This window comes from Tympanuchus pallidicinctus, unplaced genomic scaffold (assembly GCF_026119805.1).
Source record: "Tympanuchus pallidicinctus isolate F22 unplaced genomic scaffold, pur_lepc_1.0 scaffold5, whole genome shotgun sequence".
Taxonomy (NCBI): Eukaryota; Metazoa; Chordata; class Aves; order Galliformes; family Phasianidae; genus Tympanuchus; species Tympanuchus pallidicinctus.
The window spans coordinates 63547851-63568266 of NW_026294769.1; the positions used below are offsets into that span (position 1 = coordinate 63547851).

The 20416-nt window shown below is 41.3% G+C and overlaps 2 protein-coding genes across 4 annotated transcripts in view; one reads left to right on the plus strand and one right to left on the minus strand.

The window, feature by feature from the left end:
* The window catches only part of MTBP (MDM2 binding protein), a 29969-nt gene extending 16598 nt beyond the window's left edge, over nucleotides 1-13371 (plus strand). For 2 of the 3 annotated variants that reach the window (XM_052703968.1, XM_052703967.1), the window contains exons 18-22: nucleotides 103-390; nucleotides 1467-1713; nucleotides 3202-3315; nucleotides 5031-5096; nucleotides 6567-7147. In XM_052703968.1, coding sequence (XP_052559928.1) covers nucleotides 103-390; nucleotides 1467-1713; nucleotides 3202-3315; nucleotides 5031-5096; nucleotides 6567-6602 — 751 coding nt within the window. In that variant the 3' untranslated portion in view covers nucleotides 6603-7147. Of the gene's footprint in view, nucleotides 1-102; nucleotides 391-1466; nucleotides 1714-3201; nucleotides 3316-5030; nucleotides 5097-6566; nucleotides 7148-12441 lie in introns of those variants that run through there. The other variant, XR_008211210.1, reaches the window with a different exon arrangement.
* SNTB1 (syntrophin beta 1) overlaps nucleotides 9790-20416 on the minus strand; it is a 106460-nt gene continuing 95833 nt past the window's right edge. Inside the window, exons 5-7 of the mRNA XM_052703987.1 lie at nucleotides 14980-15176; nucleotides 13365-13555; nucleotides 9790-12276 (exon numbers count right to left, since the gene is read on the minus strand). Coding sequence (XP_052559947.1) covers nucleotides 12184-12276; nucleotides 13365-13555; nucleotides 14980-15176 — 481 coding nt within the window. The 3' untranslated portion in view covers nucleotides 9790-12183. The remainder of the gene's footprint in view (nucleotides 12277-13364; nucleotides 13556-14979; nucleotides 15177-20416) is intronic.

The following is a 20416-nucleotide window of genomic DNA, read 5'->3' on the forward strand; positions in this document are numbered from 1 at the left end:
TGGAGATTATATTACAGGCAGAAGTAAGTTGTTCTTTTCTTTTTTTCTACTTGGAATAAAGCAGGGACTGAATCACAGATTTCTCTCAAATTTAAACTGTAGATACTGTCTAGATAACAGGAGAGCTTTAGAGAGAGACTTGGGATATGCTGAACTTCAAGCTCGTCTTATTCGCTATGAAACTCAGACCACTTGCACCAAGGAATGCTGCCCTCTGCCGGTCGTCTTGAGCCCTCTGCCGGCTGTCCTGAGCCCCCTGCCGTCTCCTGCAGTCTCGTCGGAGCCTGGAAGCGTCCCCGATGGAGAGTCTTTACAAAGTGAATTCAGAACAGAGGTACTGAGGCTAAAACGCAGATCAAAAGACTTGGATTGCTTTCATCCCAAGAAAAGGTAATGCACTGAATAAAATACATCTTGACATGAAATATTTCAGCCATTTCTCCTGGAATGCATCTTTCATCTTGAAATGTTTCTTATTGCAGCTGTCTTGACAGTTGTTTGTTGTTTAGTTGTCTTTTATAAGTTCAGTTTTTCTAAAGTGTGGCCTCCTATTGATAGCATTAAATTAATCTAGGCAGTGCAGCAGAGGCGCTTCTTGTTTAAGAGACCTGTGATTGTATCTTGCAAAGTCTGCGCTGCCTTTATAAAGAGAACAGATCGTTTCTGTCCTAAGCAAAGCTGTCAGTGCTGTTGCAGTACAAATAAACAACTATAGGTTTAGAAAGCCAAGAACTGTGCTCTGTAATTGAATTCCTAATCCAAAGGACTTCTGGTACAAGATGACCCACCAAAAATCCAAACTCATTAAGTTGTCAGCATTATTAAAATAATTTCTGAAAATGTTACTTATAGACTTCTGCTTGTACCATGTCCTTGTTTTGAAGATGTAAGTAATATGTGGCACTACTGAACTCATTTTGTGTTGTAGTGGTCACTTTCCCTTCGCTCCAGTTAATACCCCTTACAATCTGGTCACAGGTGTGCTACAGTGAGCCTTTTTAACAAGAAGATGATTTTGGAGCTGTCTGTAGATTTTGCAGCTTACTGAGTAGTTAGAAATGATGTGCTTGTGTTTAGCACGTGATAGAATCGAAGTTTTAGAATTGCTAACCCTCATTAAAGCATCAAGCATTACACTGTTCCAGTAGTACTATCATGTCTCAGTTCCTGTAGATCAATTGTGACAACCCTATAGGGACAAGAGAAATTTGGTAGTTTCAAGAAGTTTTATTTTATCCTGAGACTGAAGACTAGAAGCTCAGCTCTTCCAGCTCTCTATAAAGTCTATTGAAGAAGATAACTCCTCTCAGTTATCTTGTTTTCTGATGCTTTTTGTAAGAATGTGTAGTGATCCTAGCAATTATACAGCAGCCTCTATAGCAGAAACAAAGCCACCAGAACACTCATTACAAAATAAAAAGTTTTTTCTCTCTTTTTTTTTTTTTTTTTTTTTCTTTTCTGTCCAGGCTAACAAAATCAGAGAGTACAGACTCTCTCCTCTCCCAGGCAAGTGGGGGAAGTGGGAGTCATAATGCTCTGGTGGTAACCAGGAAGCGCTCTGAAAGATCAGTTTCTTTAAGTTCGATGGCATTGAAGCAGTCTGGTCAGTCCCACAAAGCAGCCATGAGGGCTGGTTCAGCAAGCTGTGTAAGTGCAACAGAATCTGAGACTTCAAAGCCAGTTAAGGAATCGAGATCTCAGAAACATACAAGGGTAAGGGTTTATTTTGTTTACTTTGGGAATTAAAAAAAAAAAAAATTGATTTCTTTGTGACTTGAGTGGATAGTGATAGGACAAGGGGGAATGGTTTTAAACTGAGACAGGGGAGGTTTAGGTTAGATATTAGGAGGAAGTTTTTCACAGAGGGTGGTGAGGCACTGGAACAGGTTGCCCAAGGAGGCTGTGGATGCCCCATCCCTGGAGGCATTCAAGGCCAGGCTGGATGTGGCTCTGGGCAGCCTGGCCTGCTGGTTGGCAACACTGCACACAGCAGGGGGCTGAAACTAGATGATCATTGTGGTCCTTTTCAACGTAGGCTGTTCTATGATTCTATGATTTTAATGTGAACTATGAATTTCTCTCTATTTATTACTAAATTTGGTTCTGTTTACTTCTGTAACTGAATCCTGAAGGCACTGAGGAGAGCGTCCCAAAAGTGAGGAGTAAAAAATGTGTAAATGTTAAGCCTTGCTCAAGGAATTAAGTTTAAGAGAAGTAGCAAATAGGAGTAAAAAAAAAAAGGTGGCAATAAATACCAATGGTTAGGAGTTAAGAAATTTAGAAAATGAATAGAAACTCCAAAGCCAACAAAGAAATATCTGTACTGGGAAGATGAAAGCCATTGTGAAAGAATGGACTTACCAGGGAATAGAGAGTAGTTGTCTAAGTCCATTAACAGATTTAACATTTAAATACACTGATGTAATAATGTTTTATTAATGGCTTTATATATTGGGAATGCCACTTCTAAAATACAGCCCACAAAGCTTTCTGGCTCGGGGATGATTATTTAAGTGAATCCCTTGGTACCAGAGAGGACTGCTTGAATGTAGTTATTACAATGTCAAAGGCAAGTCAGGATGACTTGAGTAAGCATATATTGTGTCTCATTCAGACCTAAAGACTCACTCACTCTCTCTTTCTGTTTGTCTTCAAAGTCCCACATGAATATTCCCTGATTCCCTATGTTGCTTTGACATGTAAGCATTCCATTAATTTTAAGTTGAAACTTAAAATTAACGTCTAACTCAGTGGTTAGTAGGTTGATGGCATTTGTCCAGTGCATTAATGGCAGAGACAAGAGCAAAAAAAGATCAGGGTAGTTTTTTTTGTTTGTTTCTTTGAGTTTTTTTTGAGTTCTTTAAGGTTGGAAAAGACCACTAAGATCATCCAACTGCCAACCCACCGCCACCATACCACTAACCATGTCCTTCAGTGCCACATCTGTGTATTTCTTGGATACCTCTAGGGACAGGTGGTGACTCCGCCGCCTCCCAGGGCAGCCTGTGGCAGTGCATTACCGCTCCTTCTGTGAAGGAATTTTTCCTGATGTCTTTCAGCCTTCTCACTGTACTACAACTCTTGTGTCTCCATCTTTGTTGGGAAGAATGAAAGAGAACAAGTGTGATTTATTTTTCCTTGGACGGTTTTTCATGCCAAAAATTGGGATGAACTTTTGAGTGTGTTTCTATTGTTTCCAAGATGCTGAAGGAGGTGGTAGCCAAGACTCTACAAAAGCATGGAATTGCTGAGGATCACAAGTGCTTTCCATCATGCAGCCAACGTCTATTTGAGATATCAAAGTTTTACTTAAAGGTAACTAGGAAACATTTGCTTACAATTCTTTGCGCTTAGTTGAATGAGTCTGTTCCTGAATACACCTTGGGATGGATGTATTCCAGTTTGATTGTGCTAATATTCTTAATGCTGTGTCATTTATATGGGTAGAATATGGATAAACCTTTGGTGAAACCTTTGGTCTTTGGTGAATATATTTTGGTGGTTGTAGTTCTGTTTGTTTTCAAACCTTACTGAGCAGCAGTCTTTTATGAGAGTTAGATAATGTGTTAAAGCAATGGGCTCTTAGGCAGGGTTGTGCTTATTATATATACTTTTCCTTACTACTGTGGCTATCTTCCAGCCATAACTATCTCATTATTTTAATGAGCAAAGAAATGCCCATGAATTCAGTTTCTCCTAATTCATCTTACTTCAGCAAGTCTAGCATATAAGATCATGTGTGGGATGTTGTAAGCTATGGCTGTTCTCAAGGTATAAATAAAGTTCCTGTTCGCAGAATCTGAGGTGATACTTGTGGTAAGTAGAATTGCTCTCAGCTTTATGGAAGCATAGAAAATCTGGGAGACACTAGGTGAGAAGCCACAGGGGAAAAAAACACACAAAGTTATGGGACAGAGAAGTAACCATAAGGCAACTTTCTTACAGCAGTTTTGTTTTAAAATTGTAGTGTTTCACTTCCTTGTTTGCTTTGCAAGTCCCTTGGGAATGAGTGTCAGATGAATGCAAATGACCTTATATCCACATTGCTGTATGGACCTGTATAGTGTAGGCTAACTTACACGTGCTAATCATTTACAGACTAGATGTTAATCATTTAAAGATGTACATGGAGTTATGTTAGCATCCTATGTTGTCCTGCAGTTTGTTTTACATTTTGCTGGGATTGTCTTAGAGATATCTCAGGATAATTTTGTCTCCAAATTTATTATCAATTTAGTGCTGTCCTGAGTGCTCTAGTGCCTTGGTCTGATAGTGAGCCATATAAGGCTACTTTATGTTTTTGCCTTTATGCATATTTCCCAAACTGTGATTGCAGCTATTAGTGAAAGCCATCCTTTGCTCATATAAAACTGGAGAATACGGATCACATTTCTTCTGTCAGAATGAAGATTGCATGCTGGTCAGGTTACAAAGAACACTGATTACAAATAAAGAAATATTTCAGTAAACGTGCTGAGTAATCTTTGTCCTTCACCAGGCAACTCAGGTTCTCCCTTGTTCTAAGGTTACTGGATAAATAGGTAGCTTATGCAGTTCACTGAAAATCCAGTTCCTTTATGTGTTCATGGAAATTCTTGTCAACACACTGCAAATGTGTGCAACTACTTAACATGCTGACTTGGCAGCACCATGTAATGCATGAGTGAATTCAGATGGGTTCATGGTTCCATTTGCAAGTGAAGAGCAAAAGAAATGATCCTGTTCTGTAGACACAGAAGATAGTTATGTTAGGATTTTGTTCTTCTGAGCTGTCTTGTTAGTCCCAGGTCTGTACGACTTTGTTCCGCGTGCTTCAGAAGCATGATATTGTAGATAGCATTTTCCTAGGGAGTCAAGAAGTAAATAAATGTTCTCAGTTTTACTTCAGACAATGTTATGTGTTTGCTTTAAGAATGGCTTCGTGCCACAGGTTAGGTTTCTTGAGATAACAAGGACTTTGAATGTTATCATTCATTAATAACAAGAATATGAGCATCCTAATATCTTTGGCTTTGTGCTTTAATATTTAGGACCTTAAAACTTCTAGAGGACTTCTTGATGAAATGAAAAAAACAGCAAGTAACAATGCTAAGCAGGTAAGAGCATTTGCTTGATTTGTGTGTTCATTTCTATTAACTAGGCCAGGCTAGAATATGGGATGGTTTGGTCCACAGCTTTAGGAGATGAGAAGCATTCATTCCTTTGGCTGTGGATCTTGTTTGCATTCTGATCCCACAAAAACTCCCAGTCATTAGTCCCATGGCAAAATTTCAAGTTGCATACACTCATGATTTTTGTAGCTGTAACTGGAGCACTACCTATCTGATATGTGAAAGTGAAAAATGTGGAAAAGTTTATTTTCCTTCAATTACGACTGAGGAAAAATGCGTATGAAAATGTTCTTCATTTGGGAGAAGTGTGGATCGTTGGGGAATTCTTTCTGTATCTTCAAGGAAATAAAATTTCTTTTTGAAGTTAAGGAAGCCATACACGGATCTATCACAGGAAGTAAATTTCGTCTTAAAAGCAGAGAAAATTAACAATTTTAAGCTTAGGAATAACTTTAAATGAAAGTGACGTCAGATGAGTTCTTGGTGTGCAGGCAGCACTTCTAAGAGCAGCAGCACAGAGCAAAGTAACTTTGATTTAGGTTTCAGAAAGCATGCTGAATTTGCTTCATAATTTAAAAAAATGGAGGGGAAAAGGTAAAGCTTTGTATTTTAACAGTACTGTTTTCAAAATCTTAGTTAAGGTGTATGGATTTGACCTGAGTTAGCTAAATGAATAAACCTCCCTTAAACTCTTGAGCACAACTGCTAGATCCTCACAGGTTTTATTCTGCCAGGGCTGTGCTGTGTGCTGTGTGCTGTGTGCTGTGTGCTGTGTGCTGTGTGCTGTGTGCTGTGTGCTGTGTGCTGTGTGCTGTGTGCTGTGTGCTGTGTGCTGTGTGCTGTGTGCTGTGTGCTGTGTGCTGTGTGCTGTGTGCTGTGTGCTGTGTGCTGTGTGCTGTGTGCTGTGTGCTGTGTGCTGTGTGCTGTGTGCTGTGTGCTGTGTGCTGTGTGCTGTGTGCTGTGTGCTGTGTGCTGTGTGCTGTGTGCTGTGTTGTCTTGTGAAATGTTTTCTACAGATTACAAGGTTTCAAAAACAAAGTAGGTTTGGTGTTTCTTTTTAAACATATATTGTACTAGCACACTGTTTCTCCCTTTGATCTTTGTCTGGGGAGACCAGAGACTGGGTTTGTGCATGGACATTCCAACCTCTTTGCCAGCAGCATCTTGTCTGCTAACCACCTCACCCTGCATTACAGAATTATGGAAAGAATGTACACTGTGGGGTGAAATCACTCATTCACAGGATCTCAAAACACCTTTTTCTAAAGACAGTGAGTTCTCTGAATTAAATACAACTTTTGGGCAACACTTCTCAGCTTATTAACGTCTCTTTCTCCTTTGGGAGGATTGCCTTCAAAATCCCGTTTAGAAGAATTGATTGTATCTGTCAGATATTCTTGAAAGCAACTTCAGAACAAGAGTTATGGGAATAATTTTCTCATTTCTTTTCCCCAGGTGATTGAATGGGTTCTGGAGAAAACTGGCAAGTAGACACTGCAGAGACACAGCACTTCTGACTGCAGGGAAAACATACTGAGTAACACCTGCAACTACCTACTGAAGCACCAGAAGAACTTGGTTAGTACAAAGATACAGTCATAGTTCTCAAACACAGTAGCATCTTTTGAAACATTTTATACTGAAAGATCTAATTTCTTAAATCAAATGAGAAAGGTTTTATATGTTATTTATTATGTTTTATTATTAAGAGGAATACAGCTTGGCTTGTTTTTTATAAAGCTTTGTATGTTGTTCAATGAGTGTATTTTTACTGTGAATTAAAAAAATGCTGGATCTGATTTTAATAATGGGACCACTTTCTTCTACCTTTTGCACAAAGACCTCTGTTCTATTTATTACTACCTGCTGTTGTATATACTGAATAAAACTGTTTACAGTTGTGGGCCTTTGACATTTTATATTGTAGCTGACAACAGTTCCTGTTCTGCAACTGAAAACAATTAGAATTTGAATCACAGTTTTGTAATAGATGGAAAAAAAAAAATAAAAATCATGTCTTTTGGAATTTGATGAAAGGTCCCACGAAAGGTGCATTAAGAGAAGGACTACAGCCTGAAATTCTGGTGAAACTTCGTGTGTAGTCTTGCTAACAATTCTTAGAAATGGTTCAGACCAGAATTTTTTTCCCCTCATTCCTCCCTTACCTCTCTATAGTATACACAGTGAGCATGGCTTTATGTGCTACCTCACTTCATGAGCAAGTAGAACTCAGCAGTTAATTAAACTGAAATTAAATTAATTCTGTAGACTCAAGGCCAGACTGAAACAATCAACAGGAAGGCAGTTAGGGAACTATGAGCAGTTTGATGGATCATTTGCTTGCATGATTCCAATACTAAACTAATACAGCACTGCCCATGTCTCATTTTCACTTCATTATTATGTTGTTGGTTTGTTTTGTTTATAGCTAGTTCATAATGATGGCTTAATAACTCACTGTGCCCCATTTGAGCTGCGATTGCTGCCCCTGTGCGTGCTCTTAGCCGACTAAAGTACACAAACTCATTTGTCCTGGCCTACAATTACAGCACTAAAACAAATTATTTTGCACGTATCATACTTTTTATTCCCACATTTAAGATTTCCTGTGGCACGGCTGCTATGCTGTAACTTTTGTGATATGGGATGTAACGTCACTATGCCTCTGAACTTCAAAATTTTTGTTTATGGAAGAGGAACCCAGAATCTAGTCTGACCTACACACACTTTGCTGCATAAGCTTTAGATATTTGCTGTCATGTTTCTGCACATCAAAATGTAAGTCATCAACGTGCAGTAGTGTCTACCCACAACCATGCTGTGTGCTTACAGAAGAGCAGGGTAAAACAACTGACATGGTGATGGTGAGATGAGGGTGAGACTTATCAAACTCTCCAGTTCTTCCTTGGGAGTTGTTTTCTAATGTCTGTCATTATTTATACAAGCACAGAACTTCTGACAAAGTAACAAACTGAATGGCTGTCTGATATGGAACAGCACTGATGTGTTCACATGAGGTGGAGAGACTTTTCTTCACAGTTTAATTTGAAACTTCATTGAAGGGGTCACATATCAAGCAAGATGGCAGTTTCCTGAAATTCTGCTAGTGTATCCTCCTGTTAAAAATTACCAATTATTTTGTATTTTTTGTTACTTTCTGGTAAAATAGTCCCACTGGATGGCTAGTTAGAAACTTCTGTTTGCCTCTTAATAACAAACAAACAAAAATTTACAAATCAACAGTAGTGTCACAATCCAGAGTGCTTTGAGGTAAACCAAAGCAGCACTAATTAGCTTTTAAGCATGGCTAAGAGAACACTGAGAAGTCTCTTCGCAGACGGAAATCATACAGAAGGGTTTGGGTTGGAAGGGACCTTTAAGGTCATCTAGTTCCAACTCCCTGCTGTAGGCAGGGACACCTCCCTCTAGGCCATGTTGCCCCATCCAGCCTGGTCTTCAGTGCTTCCAGGGACGGGGCATCCTGAACCCTACTGGGCAACCACACTTGCAGTAAATAATTTCTTCCTAATATGTACTCTAAATGCACCCTTTTCTGTTTTTTAACTGTTTCCTGTCATCGTGTTGCTCCATGTCCTTCTAAAAAGTTCCTCCCCAGCTTTTCTGGAGGAGCCCTTCAGGTACTGGAAAGCCATTACCATTATGCGGTCCCTCTGGAGCCTTCTCCATGCTGAAGATCCCCAGTTCTCTCAGCCTGACCTCACAAGGGAGGTGCTCCAGCCCTCTGATCATCTTTGTGGCCCTCTGGATCTGCTCCAACAGTTCCCTTGTGCTGCAGTTAAATCTGAGCAACCTCCTCTTGCAGTCAGCTGCATCTTGGGATGTGAAGAGCAAGCTGCAGCAAGCTCCATGGCCTGTGGGAAGAAGGGCTATTTACCTCTCATAAAAAGAAAACACTCATTTTGTTTCCTGGTAAAGTCTAATGATACTCGTGGCAGCAGTTTACTTGGTAGTGCATTCAGAGTTGTTTCTGATTTATGAAATACCTGAAGAGAGATGCTGGTTCTTGTTAAAGAGCAGGACTCTTCAGAAACAGCAGTGTGCTTCCCTGACCAGAAGTAGATCAGCTTTATTTTCATTTATTTTTTAATAAGCTCCTTGTATCTGTTTCCCAGTAACATATATGTTCCAATACGTATCCAAGTATTTCTAATGGGGAAGCTTCTATAAAGACTTTATTTTGGAAAAAATTGAAACTCCAGAAGGACCCCATTTTAGGATTTCTGTGAGGCTGCTGTGCTATGCCCTGGGTAACACTGGCAGAACAGGCTTACAGCCTCACAGCTGGCTATCTGGGCCACTAGGTTCAGAATTAATACAAAGAGGAAGGAAAATGTTCTTTTTTTCCATAAGCATCCCTAAGAACGAAGCAAGGCATATGTTGGCCTTGCTCCTTGTATGCAAGGGGTTGAGCAGAGGAGGTCTTTCATGACTGCTGTAACAGCCCAGTTAAGTATAAGCAATGTGCTGCTGACACTGCATTAATACGTGCTGAAACAACTTTCAAAGTCAATACTCTATCAATGTCATGAATAGTTCTTTCAGGTAACTGAACTTAGAACAACTGAGATGTAGAACATCTCTTTCTGCAGCCCCAAACCAAAGGACAGCCTTCTATACAGCTTGTTTGGGTACGAAGTAAGCTCACCTCACAAAAAAATCCAATAAATGACTTTATTAAATATATTCTTTTCCTCTAAAATATAAATATTCACTATACTCTTATAAATGTGGAGTAAGTCCGTATTTATCTATCCCATCCAAATATGAATCAGTCCAAAATCTGAAAATGAAGAAATAGCATCTGTAATTATCATTATTTTTTCTATAAATATATATAATAGGAACTTTCTTTGCAAACTGTTTAGTTATTCACTTATACTTCATATAGTACTGAGCACCTTAGATTACATACTGTGTAATTTCATTGTTGGTACTAATATAGGAATTTGAAATATTTACAATGCACATACATGTTAAGTATAACATTCCAGTGATTTGTAAATGTTAAAGGAATAAGGAAATAGTGCAGTACAGTTTACATATGCTTTTAACCTATCCCACAGAATGCAAGTTCTCACTCTAACCTATGGAACTTTATAGGAGCCTACGTCCATATTTTTAAGTTAGGCTCTGAAACAGCAATGAAATACTTTGCAAACAATGTCCTGAATGACCTTTTAAAACCATCACACAACAATTTACTTGACAATGTGATCTGAGTTCATATCCAAAACCCCAGCCTCCAGCATACCGACTGCTCACAGCTTCTCAGAAGATGCTATCCCAGAAGCTTCCAAGTAAAGGAGACCCAAATAACTGCTGCAGAGGGATATGAGGATGGCAGCAGTAGCAAAGTGAGAAATGTGCATTTGGAAATTATTGATAAGTTATGCAACATAGCTCCTAACATGTGACTTCACACAAGGCATTAATTTTTAAGTGCACGTACCATGACAGTAAAAACAAAGTTCACAGATAGGTAAATCACCTTCAGACTTTTCACTGGAGAGAGGCACTGGGCATAGGGCTGCTGTTCCCAATATCAGTGTAGCTGTTCTGAAGCAGCTGTTTTCACTATTTGCAAATTCAGCCCGTCGTCTTAATTTTTCAATTAGCTTTGATGGTTAAGATACCTATGGAAACCACCACAATCTAATTCCTACCCTGTGATAAGCACTATGACATTTAAATCTCAAGACTCAGCTTAAAAGTAACATGGAAACAAACTGTGTTTTCAGTCTTCTTTGCCAGCCAAGTGATGTTACACTGAAACTCATTGGCTTTCTGAAGAATAAAATAGATGTAGTATGACAAGCAAAGTTCTGCAACTTCTGATTACTTCCAACATAATTCCTGTCCTTCAAAGTGTGAATTTAGGGCAAAACTCTAAAAGCAAACAAGAACCAACTCAACATGAAGCTGCTCCGTTGCAATTTAAGAACAATGTAAACGCAGTCCATTGTTTTCCTATTCCCACCCAACTACATGAAGTCAACTATTCAGTTCCAGGTTAGTTTCAGGACCAAGCTGAACACACGGTCTCACAAAGAAAAGCAACTTTCTGCAAAAGGAAGTCTTCCTCCTTGCAAATAAGCAAAATCAAGACCATACAACCAGACCAGGCAGAGCTGAGGGGTTGACAAAGTTGGAGCAGGAGGATAGGAAGCTCCTAGTATGCCCTAGCCTGGCTTACTGCTGGAAAACTGAAGTGGGAACGTGCTGGCAGGAGATCAGGTCACATGTCCCATTGGATTTGATTATCTCTTACCTGAGCCTGAGAACCCCATGAGATGAAGCTCCAGGTTATTGGAATCATCTGGAAAGCCACTATGAAAGCACATCCCGTGTTTCCATACAGAGGATGCTCCCCTCCTGCCTCTGCCCTGCTGCCTTCCTTACAGGTAGTGCTGCATCAGATCCATCGCTAGGAATGTACACAAGATGTCTCTATCATTTAACTTGAAAGGACCCCTCAGCAGGCACTGTGCAGCTGGTCACTGACCACCTCAGTATTGCTTTGGAGCACACTGCTCACAGAGGCTGTCTGCGTGCTCTGCTGGGTGTGCAGCAACATGTTCTGATGGCTTCTCACAAGGAATTCTGCAAGTGGTGTAAAGGTTTGAAGGACCAACATGTGACTTCTAGGCGTTGGGACAATCTTGTTTATAGAACTTCCACTCCAAGAACCATGAGTTTGCATCACAGCCAATTCCCACTCCTTTCTGCTTAGCCCTTTACTTATTCTGTATTAGCCAGCACGTTGAAATAAGCACGATTTATGATTCTGAAATATTTACACATACGGTACTACACTCTTTTACTGTCTGATAAGGGATTTTAAAATCCCACTATTTACATTGTTTTCCTTGTCATGCCACTTCTTCAGCTGATCATAATTTAGTCTTGAAAGGTTGACAGGAGTGACCAAGGACTGGGATAGAACCCCAGTCTGGTGCAGACTGCTCGCTGCTACAGGTTGCCAATGATGACTGTACTTCAGATGTGTGGTTGCTCCACTTTTCTTTGAAGAAAACAGATGTGTGTATCCCATTTATGCCACCAAACCAAGTCTTGTAATCTTAGCCGACAGGAAGGAATGAATGATGAACACAATTGGTTTTGGACAGGAATGAAGGTCCAGTTGCTGAAATTAAAGGAAGAAATCAAATTGAAAATAAGACTAGATTGCAGCTCAAACAACCAGTAATTTATGGAGCATTTACTACATTAACTGCTGTTTGGTATTTTCAACAGACTTCTATTAATAACAACCCTTTATTACAACATACTGTTTTTTCTTTGCATGCAGCTGCAAATATTTAAGTCACTAAGGAAATAAGAAGCACGTTGAGAGCAGATGAGATCTGTGTGCCCCTAGGCTTATATCCACCTGGGTAAGCAGCTAACACTGACTCCAATGCTGTAAGCTCTTTTCTAAGAGTTTCAAACCCTCCATGTTTTCAGGAGTAGGGATGGTGGTGTGACTGCTGTGTCCAATACCTCCTCCTCATACTTTTCCCTATGTATCTGCTCTTGGTCACTGCTGAAGCCAAAACACTGTACCACGACCTGACCGCATGGCTGCTCCAACAGGCTGAGAATAAACACTTTACAGAATGTTATATTATCAAAGGATATAAAGAATTGAGTAGCCAATATGCTCTGGAACCACTAGGAGATTTGGCCAGAAAAAAAAACATATTTGCAAATATAATTTATGGTATCTAAACTGTTTGTAGGAATAAACATTTTTAGGTTATGTGACAGCTAACTTTAAGAGTTAAGCAGACGGTTCGCACTACATCTGTAATCCCCATTTTTTTCCCACAATTAGATTTTTAAGAGTGTCTTAACCACAGTTTGTCACATTAGATGAAGAACATATGTGCATGCTGAAATTATTAATAACATCTCATTCTTCAGCTCTTCTACCCACAATCATTTAAAAAGGGCAATAGATACATATAAACATTCTAACATCTGGCTATACAGACATACAATATTTTTGTAAATATAAGTAATCATTCATCTCTCCTTGCAGTATTCTACCCTTTTCTATCTTCAGATTGTCTCTTTCTAAAGCCATATCATCATGCTGCACTGGAAACATGGCATCTACATATTGCTATTGGAACCACACCGGCCTGTTCCTGTTAGCGCTGTTCCACCTCCACAGCCTTAGGGACCACCAAAGAGATGGAAACGTGCATCCCTGCTAAATGCACTACTTACAATTTCTCCATCTTTTCCTCCGAAGTCTAAATAAAGCATCCTTATCCCATCATCTGAGGACATTTTCAGTTTTTCATAGGGGTACTGTGCAATTGTCTTAGAGAAGGCACCGTCTTGTGGTTCAGTTGTAAGAGAGAATCCATGTTCGTAATGGATGGTCAAACGGCACTCCTGGCTTTTGTATGTGCAAGCTGAACAAGGAAACAAAATTCAGACTGTAGCACTCTTAAAAGTAACAAATTCAATTTGGCTGCACAAGTTTGCATTTTACATGTGATGTCAACAGTATCTTGTGGAAACTAAGCTGTTGTAGAACTGGGTTAATCATGTTCTAATCTTAGATTTGGATAATCAACCGGAGTTGTTCTGCTGAGCGTGGCCCAGGCAAGTTTTGCAGCTGTTGTCTACTTCCAGGATTACAATTCTGCTTGGTAGTAACATGGCCAATGTCAGTTCTTATGTTTACTCACTGCATTTTTCCTGTAGCAGTGCACATCTACGTGCTGACCCAAAGCAGCTTTCTGAAGATGGCTCGAGATGGCATTTCTTCCTCCCAAGCCCTGACAGTCACAGCTATTCTTGTGTGACAGAGCCAAACTCAATGAATGCGTCGCACAGTGCGTGACAAAATTAGAAGCTTGAAAGACTATCCCTGCAGAATTCTGACAAACACAAAGACACTCTGGAGCCCTCATTAGTGTCACAGTAATTGAAAAAGGGCCCAGATAATAGTACATAATAGCAACTGCAGCAAAAGTCTGCATCCTTCCCTCAGCTCTGAAACACACCATGATCCAAATTAAAAAGCTTTGGGTATTTACATCCCAAATTCTCTTTCTCTCTCTCTTCCTGTGAACTCTTTTGATAACTAAGGCTTTTTACAGGCTTTTAAGGCCTGATGGCCTTAAAAGGTGGGTGGCAGCTCTGCTGGTGGTATTGGGGTTGGAAAACCCCCATGAACATGTGTTTTGATGTCCCTTCCAACCCAAGTCATTCTATGATTCTGTGACATGACTTATAAATCCTTGGGGAACTCAATGAAAAGGTGTAGCCTAAAAGGCCCAGAGCCATTCTGGTCTGGAAGCAGACAGACCACAAGGGGCATTATTCCAGAGTGTCTGCAGCTAACTAACTTTTATTTGTTAATTTTGCAAGTAGAGAAATGCGGAAACATGACATGCTCAGGGAAGGAAATGACCAGTCACCACAAACTGGCTATTAATTTGGATTGTATTTCTTTTCATTCATTTCAAGTGTGCAGAGCTGGGTGAATAAATAATCAGTTCATGCCTGTGAATCTGCCTGTCCTCCTCTGCCTCTTCCCTTTGCAGGAAAAGCTTCTGACAGGCTCTCAGAAGTCTCCTGACTCTCAAAAATAGTGGTCTTTTCTGTAGGTTTCTGGACAAACCTCTGGAATTTGTTTTCCATGACACAGACCAGCACAACTGACTACAGACTTGTGTCTGAGACCATGTGAGGAAAACAAGATGAAATGTCAGAATGGCAATGACTGTGTCCTTGTTTTGCAGTACTGATTGCAGGTATCACACCAGCTAGGGCTGGCAGGGAAACAAACTAAGACGTGTGAAGAAGCAATGCTGTGTCTGCTACTCACATGTTGTGATTTCTGTGATGAGCTCTGCAGAATTGTGACAGCCCTGCACGATGCTCCTTGTCCACAGTGAGAGGTCTCTGCTAGTCTCTGTCCTGAACAGATGTGTTTCGATCCCTTGCCTCGTACCGGTACGGGTTGCGAAGGACAAATCCACCCCAGACTGTGGTGAGCCTTTTCCTGGACCAGAATGCACCAACCTGAAATTGGATTGGGATATACATTGGTGACTTTAACACAGTGTTATAAGCACTAAGCTGCTTCCACAGAGGCCTTGGGACCATCACTACAGAGCACTGTAATTAAATCACTCCCCAAGTAAAACTATTTTGTCCATCCCTAAATGCATATTGTTGGGAGTATGCGAACTCACATCTCTAAACATAAACCTGAAGTGACAGTTAATACTTAGAGGGTGAAGGTCCACAGAAGAGGGTACCGAGGCAACCAGCCAGGCAGGTGATGGTGGGGATGCTGCAGAGGGCCAGGACTTCCTCACCAACTGCCCACAACACTCCTCTGGATAAGCAAGTGAGAGAAATCACCTTCTGGTTGTGGTCATGGGTTTGGTGACAGATGGAAATGTTCACTCAGCCGCAGCAGTTGGATACTGTCAAGCTGCTCTTGCCATAAAACTTAAACATATGCAGACAAACTCTACGATAAATGGAAAAGTAATGATTCCCATGCAGGCTGAAGTTCTGTAAAATATGCAGATGCCATGTGCTGCCTTGTGTATACTTCTCCCATAAGGTACCTGTAAAATGCAAAACGCTGCAGCTATTTGTAACCCCAAACTTCTGTTGCATTTTGCTGCAATTAAAATTTCTTTGCCTGGCACCAGCTGTTCTTCTCCCATGATTTTGGAAGGTTGGTCCATCACAGCCAACACTGACTGCACAAAATGTTTTTGGGAGAGAAAATCAACACTTCATAATATTTCATTCCTATTAAAAACTATCCTTGCTTTTTGTCCTGCAGAAGCATGGGACTGTGAATACAGAATCCAGAGAACTGTAGCACTGATTCAGCTGAGAGTAATGAACTGGAGAAGCTTGCCACACTGTGAGCTCCAGGCACCAGCCCTCAGAAGAGCCACAAAATGGGACTTGGGAAATTCTTCTGAAAACTTAATTTCTACCCCTGCTTGCTTTTCTGTAGGCAACCAATATATTTGTATGAGACTATAAAATACATACATAACACGGCAGTAGAACATATGCTGAAGCATGGAACATTAGGCTTTATGCATTATGTGCTGAATACTGTTTGCCCTCAAATTATTGTTTTACATCTGGAAGGTTAGCTGGCATCATAAAGTAGCTGTTTCAATAGGAAAAAGAAAGGCAAAAAGGAAAGAAGAACAACAATCTTCATTTTTTCAGTTGCTGGAATACTAACCATAAGACATTTGAACGTTTCCCAGATTCCCTGGCAATCCATACCCGGGATCTGCATTGTGCCCAGCAGGCATCCCCTTTCAGGTTTGCTCACACTCAGGAGTCAGAGAATTTCTGTGCATTCTGAGCCTCCTCCTCCATCACCCACCACCAGGAGGGCCGGGAGGCAAGTCGCAGTTTGTTGTTAGAGATAAAGCTCCTTTGTACAGGCTTCAAGAGCTGTGCTAAAAATTATTCTCTACTTTAGGTACCGACTGCGTCACAGATGGTTCAAAGGTTTTATTTCCTTTCAAAACACCCCAAATTCCCAGATCTTCATGCATTATCCACTGCATTCAGACTTTTCAGCATATGAATAGAATGGAGACGTACTTCACAAATCAAAGTATGTTGGCCACATCTGACATCTGAGAGCCATTCTCTCGCAGCCTTCTCACTCACATTATACCAAACTGCACAAACAGGCAGGGGAACATTTGCTGGTATTTCTGCAGCACCACCAGCGTGGATGTACTCAGCTCCACGCAGGTATCCCCGAGCGCTCCCACCCAGAGCCGCAGGGCTGCCAGAGGGCACAGGAGGTTGCTTGTGGTGTGAGCTGCTCACGCAGCATGCAGCAAAACTCAGCTCTCTGCCCGCTCCAGGGAGCCAGCGTGGCACCTGCTGATGTTCTCTAATTGTTCCCTTGTCTCCCTGGGCTCTGAGGACCTTTTTGGCATTACTCTTTGCAGGTGTGCCGTAGCGAGGCGTGTGCAGTACAGCACGACGTGCTGGGAGAGACTCTCCGAGACCTACAGTGCACTGCAAGGCTATGAGAATTTCAAACATTTGCTGCAACACAGCGAAATCCAGCGGCCTCTTCAAAAGGACACTGAAACCAGGACTGACATTCACAGCAAGTGTTCAGCTGCTCGCTGGAGACTGATCTCAGGAGGCTATGCTACAAGTTCATACACACCACTATAACCTGACCTTTCTTAGGTTGAAACCACTCCTTAACCCTTACCTTACTATTTGAAACCCGCTCTGGGCAGCTGTCCCCTTTGCAAACCTCTGCACATGCAGCAGTGCTTCTTTCGGTGCAGCTCAGGATACGTTTGGCTTTCTGGGCTGTGAGGACATGCTGTGGCTCATGTCCAGCTTCCCATCCAATACTCTCAGATCCTTCTCAGCAGTAACAATGTTTGTAATGATGGGATGTTTATGTAGAAAGTTGGATTTACGTAGGTAAGTCACCCAGACTGTCCTGTGCTCATAATCACCACATATTTGCAATCTATACTGGCATCAAGCATCAAATTGCTCTAATATTTTCTGGTTACAGAACTCAGCTTTGCACAATGGTTACTTGAGATATTTGATCTCTGATCAGAGTGCAACATGTGCTTATTTTTCTTATCTGGTATGATACATAATGCAATTTGATTGCAGACATTTAAGATGGAAAGGCTTAAGCCCCCATTCCCATGCTGTAGGGAGGCACTGTTATTCCTTCTTCAGGCATAGGGAAACATGGAAACAGATTATGACTAAAAGGTCCTTGGAGTCAGGGCTATGAGCCAGCTGCTGTGCCTCCTGGTGCAGAGACTTAAAGGAACAATTTACATCTTCTCATCTCAGTTTTATTTGAGCTATTTTTTATATTCCACACAAAGCTGCCTAGAAAATATTTTTAGATCTTAATAGCATCCATAGGTTGAAGGCAAACTTATCAACAAACAGAAAGGGTACGTTGAAATTCTGCTTATAAGAGGACTGTAATCCTTCTACCATTTCTCAATTTTCTCTCCTCATTATGTCTTGGGTAGATTAAGCATGACTCCGTGCAGTATCTGGCACTGAAGTTTTCCAGTTTCAGCAGCTTTTCAAATATGCATTAGCTAAGCAAAAATGTTTTCACAAGGACTCATAAAAATCTGAAAGATGGGAGCAGCCAAGATTACAACATGTGGTCTGCAAACTTTCCAGGTGAAAAGTTCTCAATTGCACTGATCGATGCACAGAGGGGATGAAAAAACATGTCACAAGGAGGGTAATCATCAGCATGAACAGAGCAGTCAGTACTGACAGCAAACCATGTATATTTTCTTGGTCTAAGTACCTGGTGTGACAGCACATAAAATCAGAATCCTGCAGGGTTTTAATCAAAAGCATCCACAACAGTAGGTACAATGATTTAGGGAAACTATCATCAGTTATTGCAGACCTTGAGGATTTAAGTATTCATCTGTATTTATCAGATTGTGGCTCAGTTCTAGATGTCGTCTTTGGTATTTCTGTTACTTTTTCTACCTGTTTGCTAAATCACAGACAGGGGGCTGGATGTTGTGTGTGTGTCAACACACTCCTGGCACTGCCATCCATCCTTTCCAGCCCCAGTGCTGAGGACTGTACTTTTTTTCTAGACAGTCTAACCCAGTGCTTCACCTGCATACTGAATTTTTGCAGAACCTGCTGTGCCTTAAATACAGCCCATCCTGTTGTGTCCACCACAGATCCAGAAAACATGCTGCCTTGGCCTCTGTGTTCCACCTGTAAATACTTGAAAACTACTGGAACGTTAAGAAAGTTTTCTTAAGTATTCCCTGTATTCAGGGGAGACCCTCAGCACAAGAAGGACATGGAGCTGCTGGAGAAAGTCCAGAGGAGGGCCATGGAGATGATCAGAGTGATGGAGAACCTCTCCCTATAGAGACAGGCTGCAGAAGCTGGGCTTGTTCAGCCTGGAGATGAGAAGTCTCTGTGGAGACTTCATTGCAGCCTTTTAATACTTGAAAAGTACTTATAAGAAAGATGGAAAAAGAGGGGAGATTTAGATTAGACATAACAAAGAACTTCTTTACTATGAAAGCAGTGAGGTGTGGGAACAGGCTGCCCAGAGAAGCTGCGGATGTCCAATCCCTGGAGATGCCCAAGATGAGATTGGATGAAGATGCACAGGATGATGTGTGGGCAGGTAGGGGAAGGGTGAACTGACTGGTAACCTCAGGCCAATTTGGGGCTGATTAAGAGAACAAACTGGCAAAGCAAGGCACAGGTGTTTCCTAGCAGTGACAAAGCAGTAGGACAGGTATACACGTGCAGACCTCATTACACTGAAATTTTAAAGGGTTATAATGAGACTTGGGCAGCTCCACAGGTGTGTGGAGGTCAGAAGGCCATGGAGTTGTAGTCCTAATCTCCTGAGAGCAAAGAACACTTTGCTCCTGGCAGGAGGATGATCCACCAGAGTAAACTGACTTTGCTGAATTGCCTTTTATTGCAAGCTACAATTTAGAAATTAGTGATTGCCCCACACCTGAGACACGCTAAAGGACATACACAGGCTGTTATCAGCAGCCACCTGGGTCCAGCCAAAAGGAGGGGCTGGAGTTCAGGACATGGCAATCATGGTGTCCCTGCACTGTGCTGACCACAGGTAGGATCTTCTGCCACTTGAATGAAGAGGACTCAGATCTGCTGGCAGATGACACCCTGAAGCAATAGGGAGGAGCTGAACTATGTTCTGCTGGTGGTTTTCCATGAAAAGCAGCAAAGCTTGTTTGGGGACAGAAGGAATGCGGTCAGATAACTTACACTCTTTAAAACAGGATGGGGAACTCATAAAGAAACAGGTTCAGCTGAACATCCCCCATTCTCTGTGTGGCCCACAGTGAGCAGCAACAATGTACTACTGAAGCATCACTCCCAGGGAATTCCTGGTGTTTCTTCCCCTCATGCAAGATTCATGATCCACATTATGATTCTCCAGCAGTTCGAAAAAAGAGCAGAGAATATGCAGAAATATTCCTATTTACAAACTCAGTTCCATCCACCTCTCACTGATCATGTCCAGAACTCCCTTCCTGCTGGGCCAAACACACGCTGGCAAGGCAGGATGTTGCAACAGGAGGAGCAATAAATTACTGCTGGCATTGGCACATTCTCACAGAGGTGTAATTACCATGTGGTAACACAACACCTCGTGCCATTCAACATCACATCAAAGTCCAGTGACACACCCAGACACAATCTCCTGCTCCAACACCTTACCTAGTTTT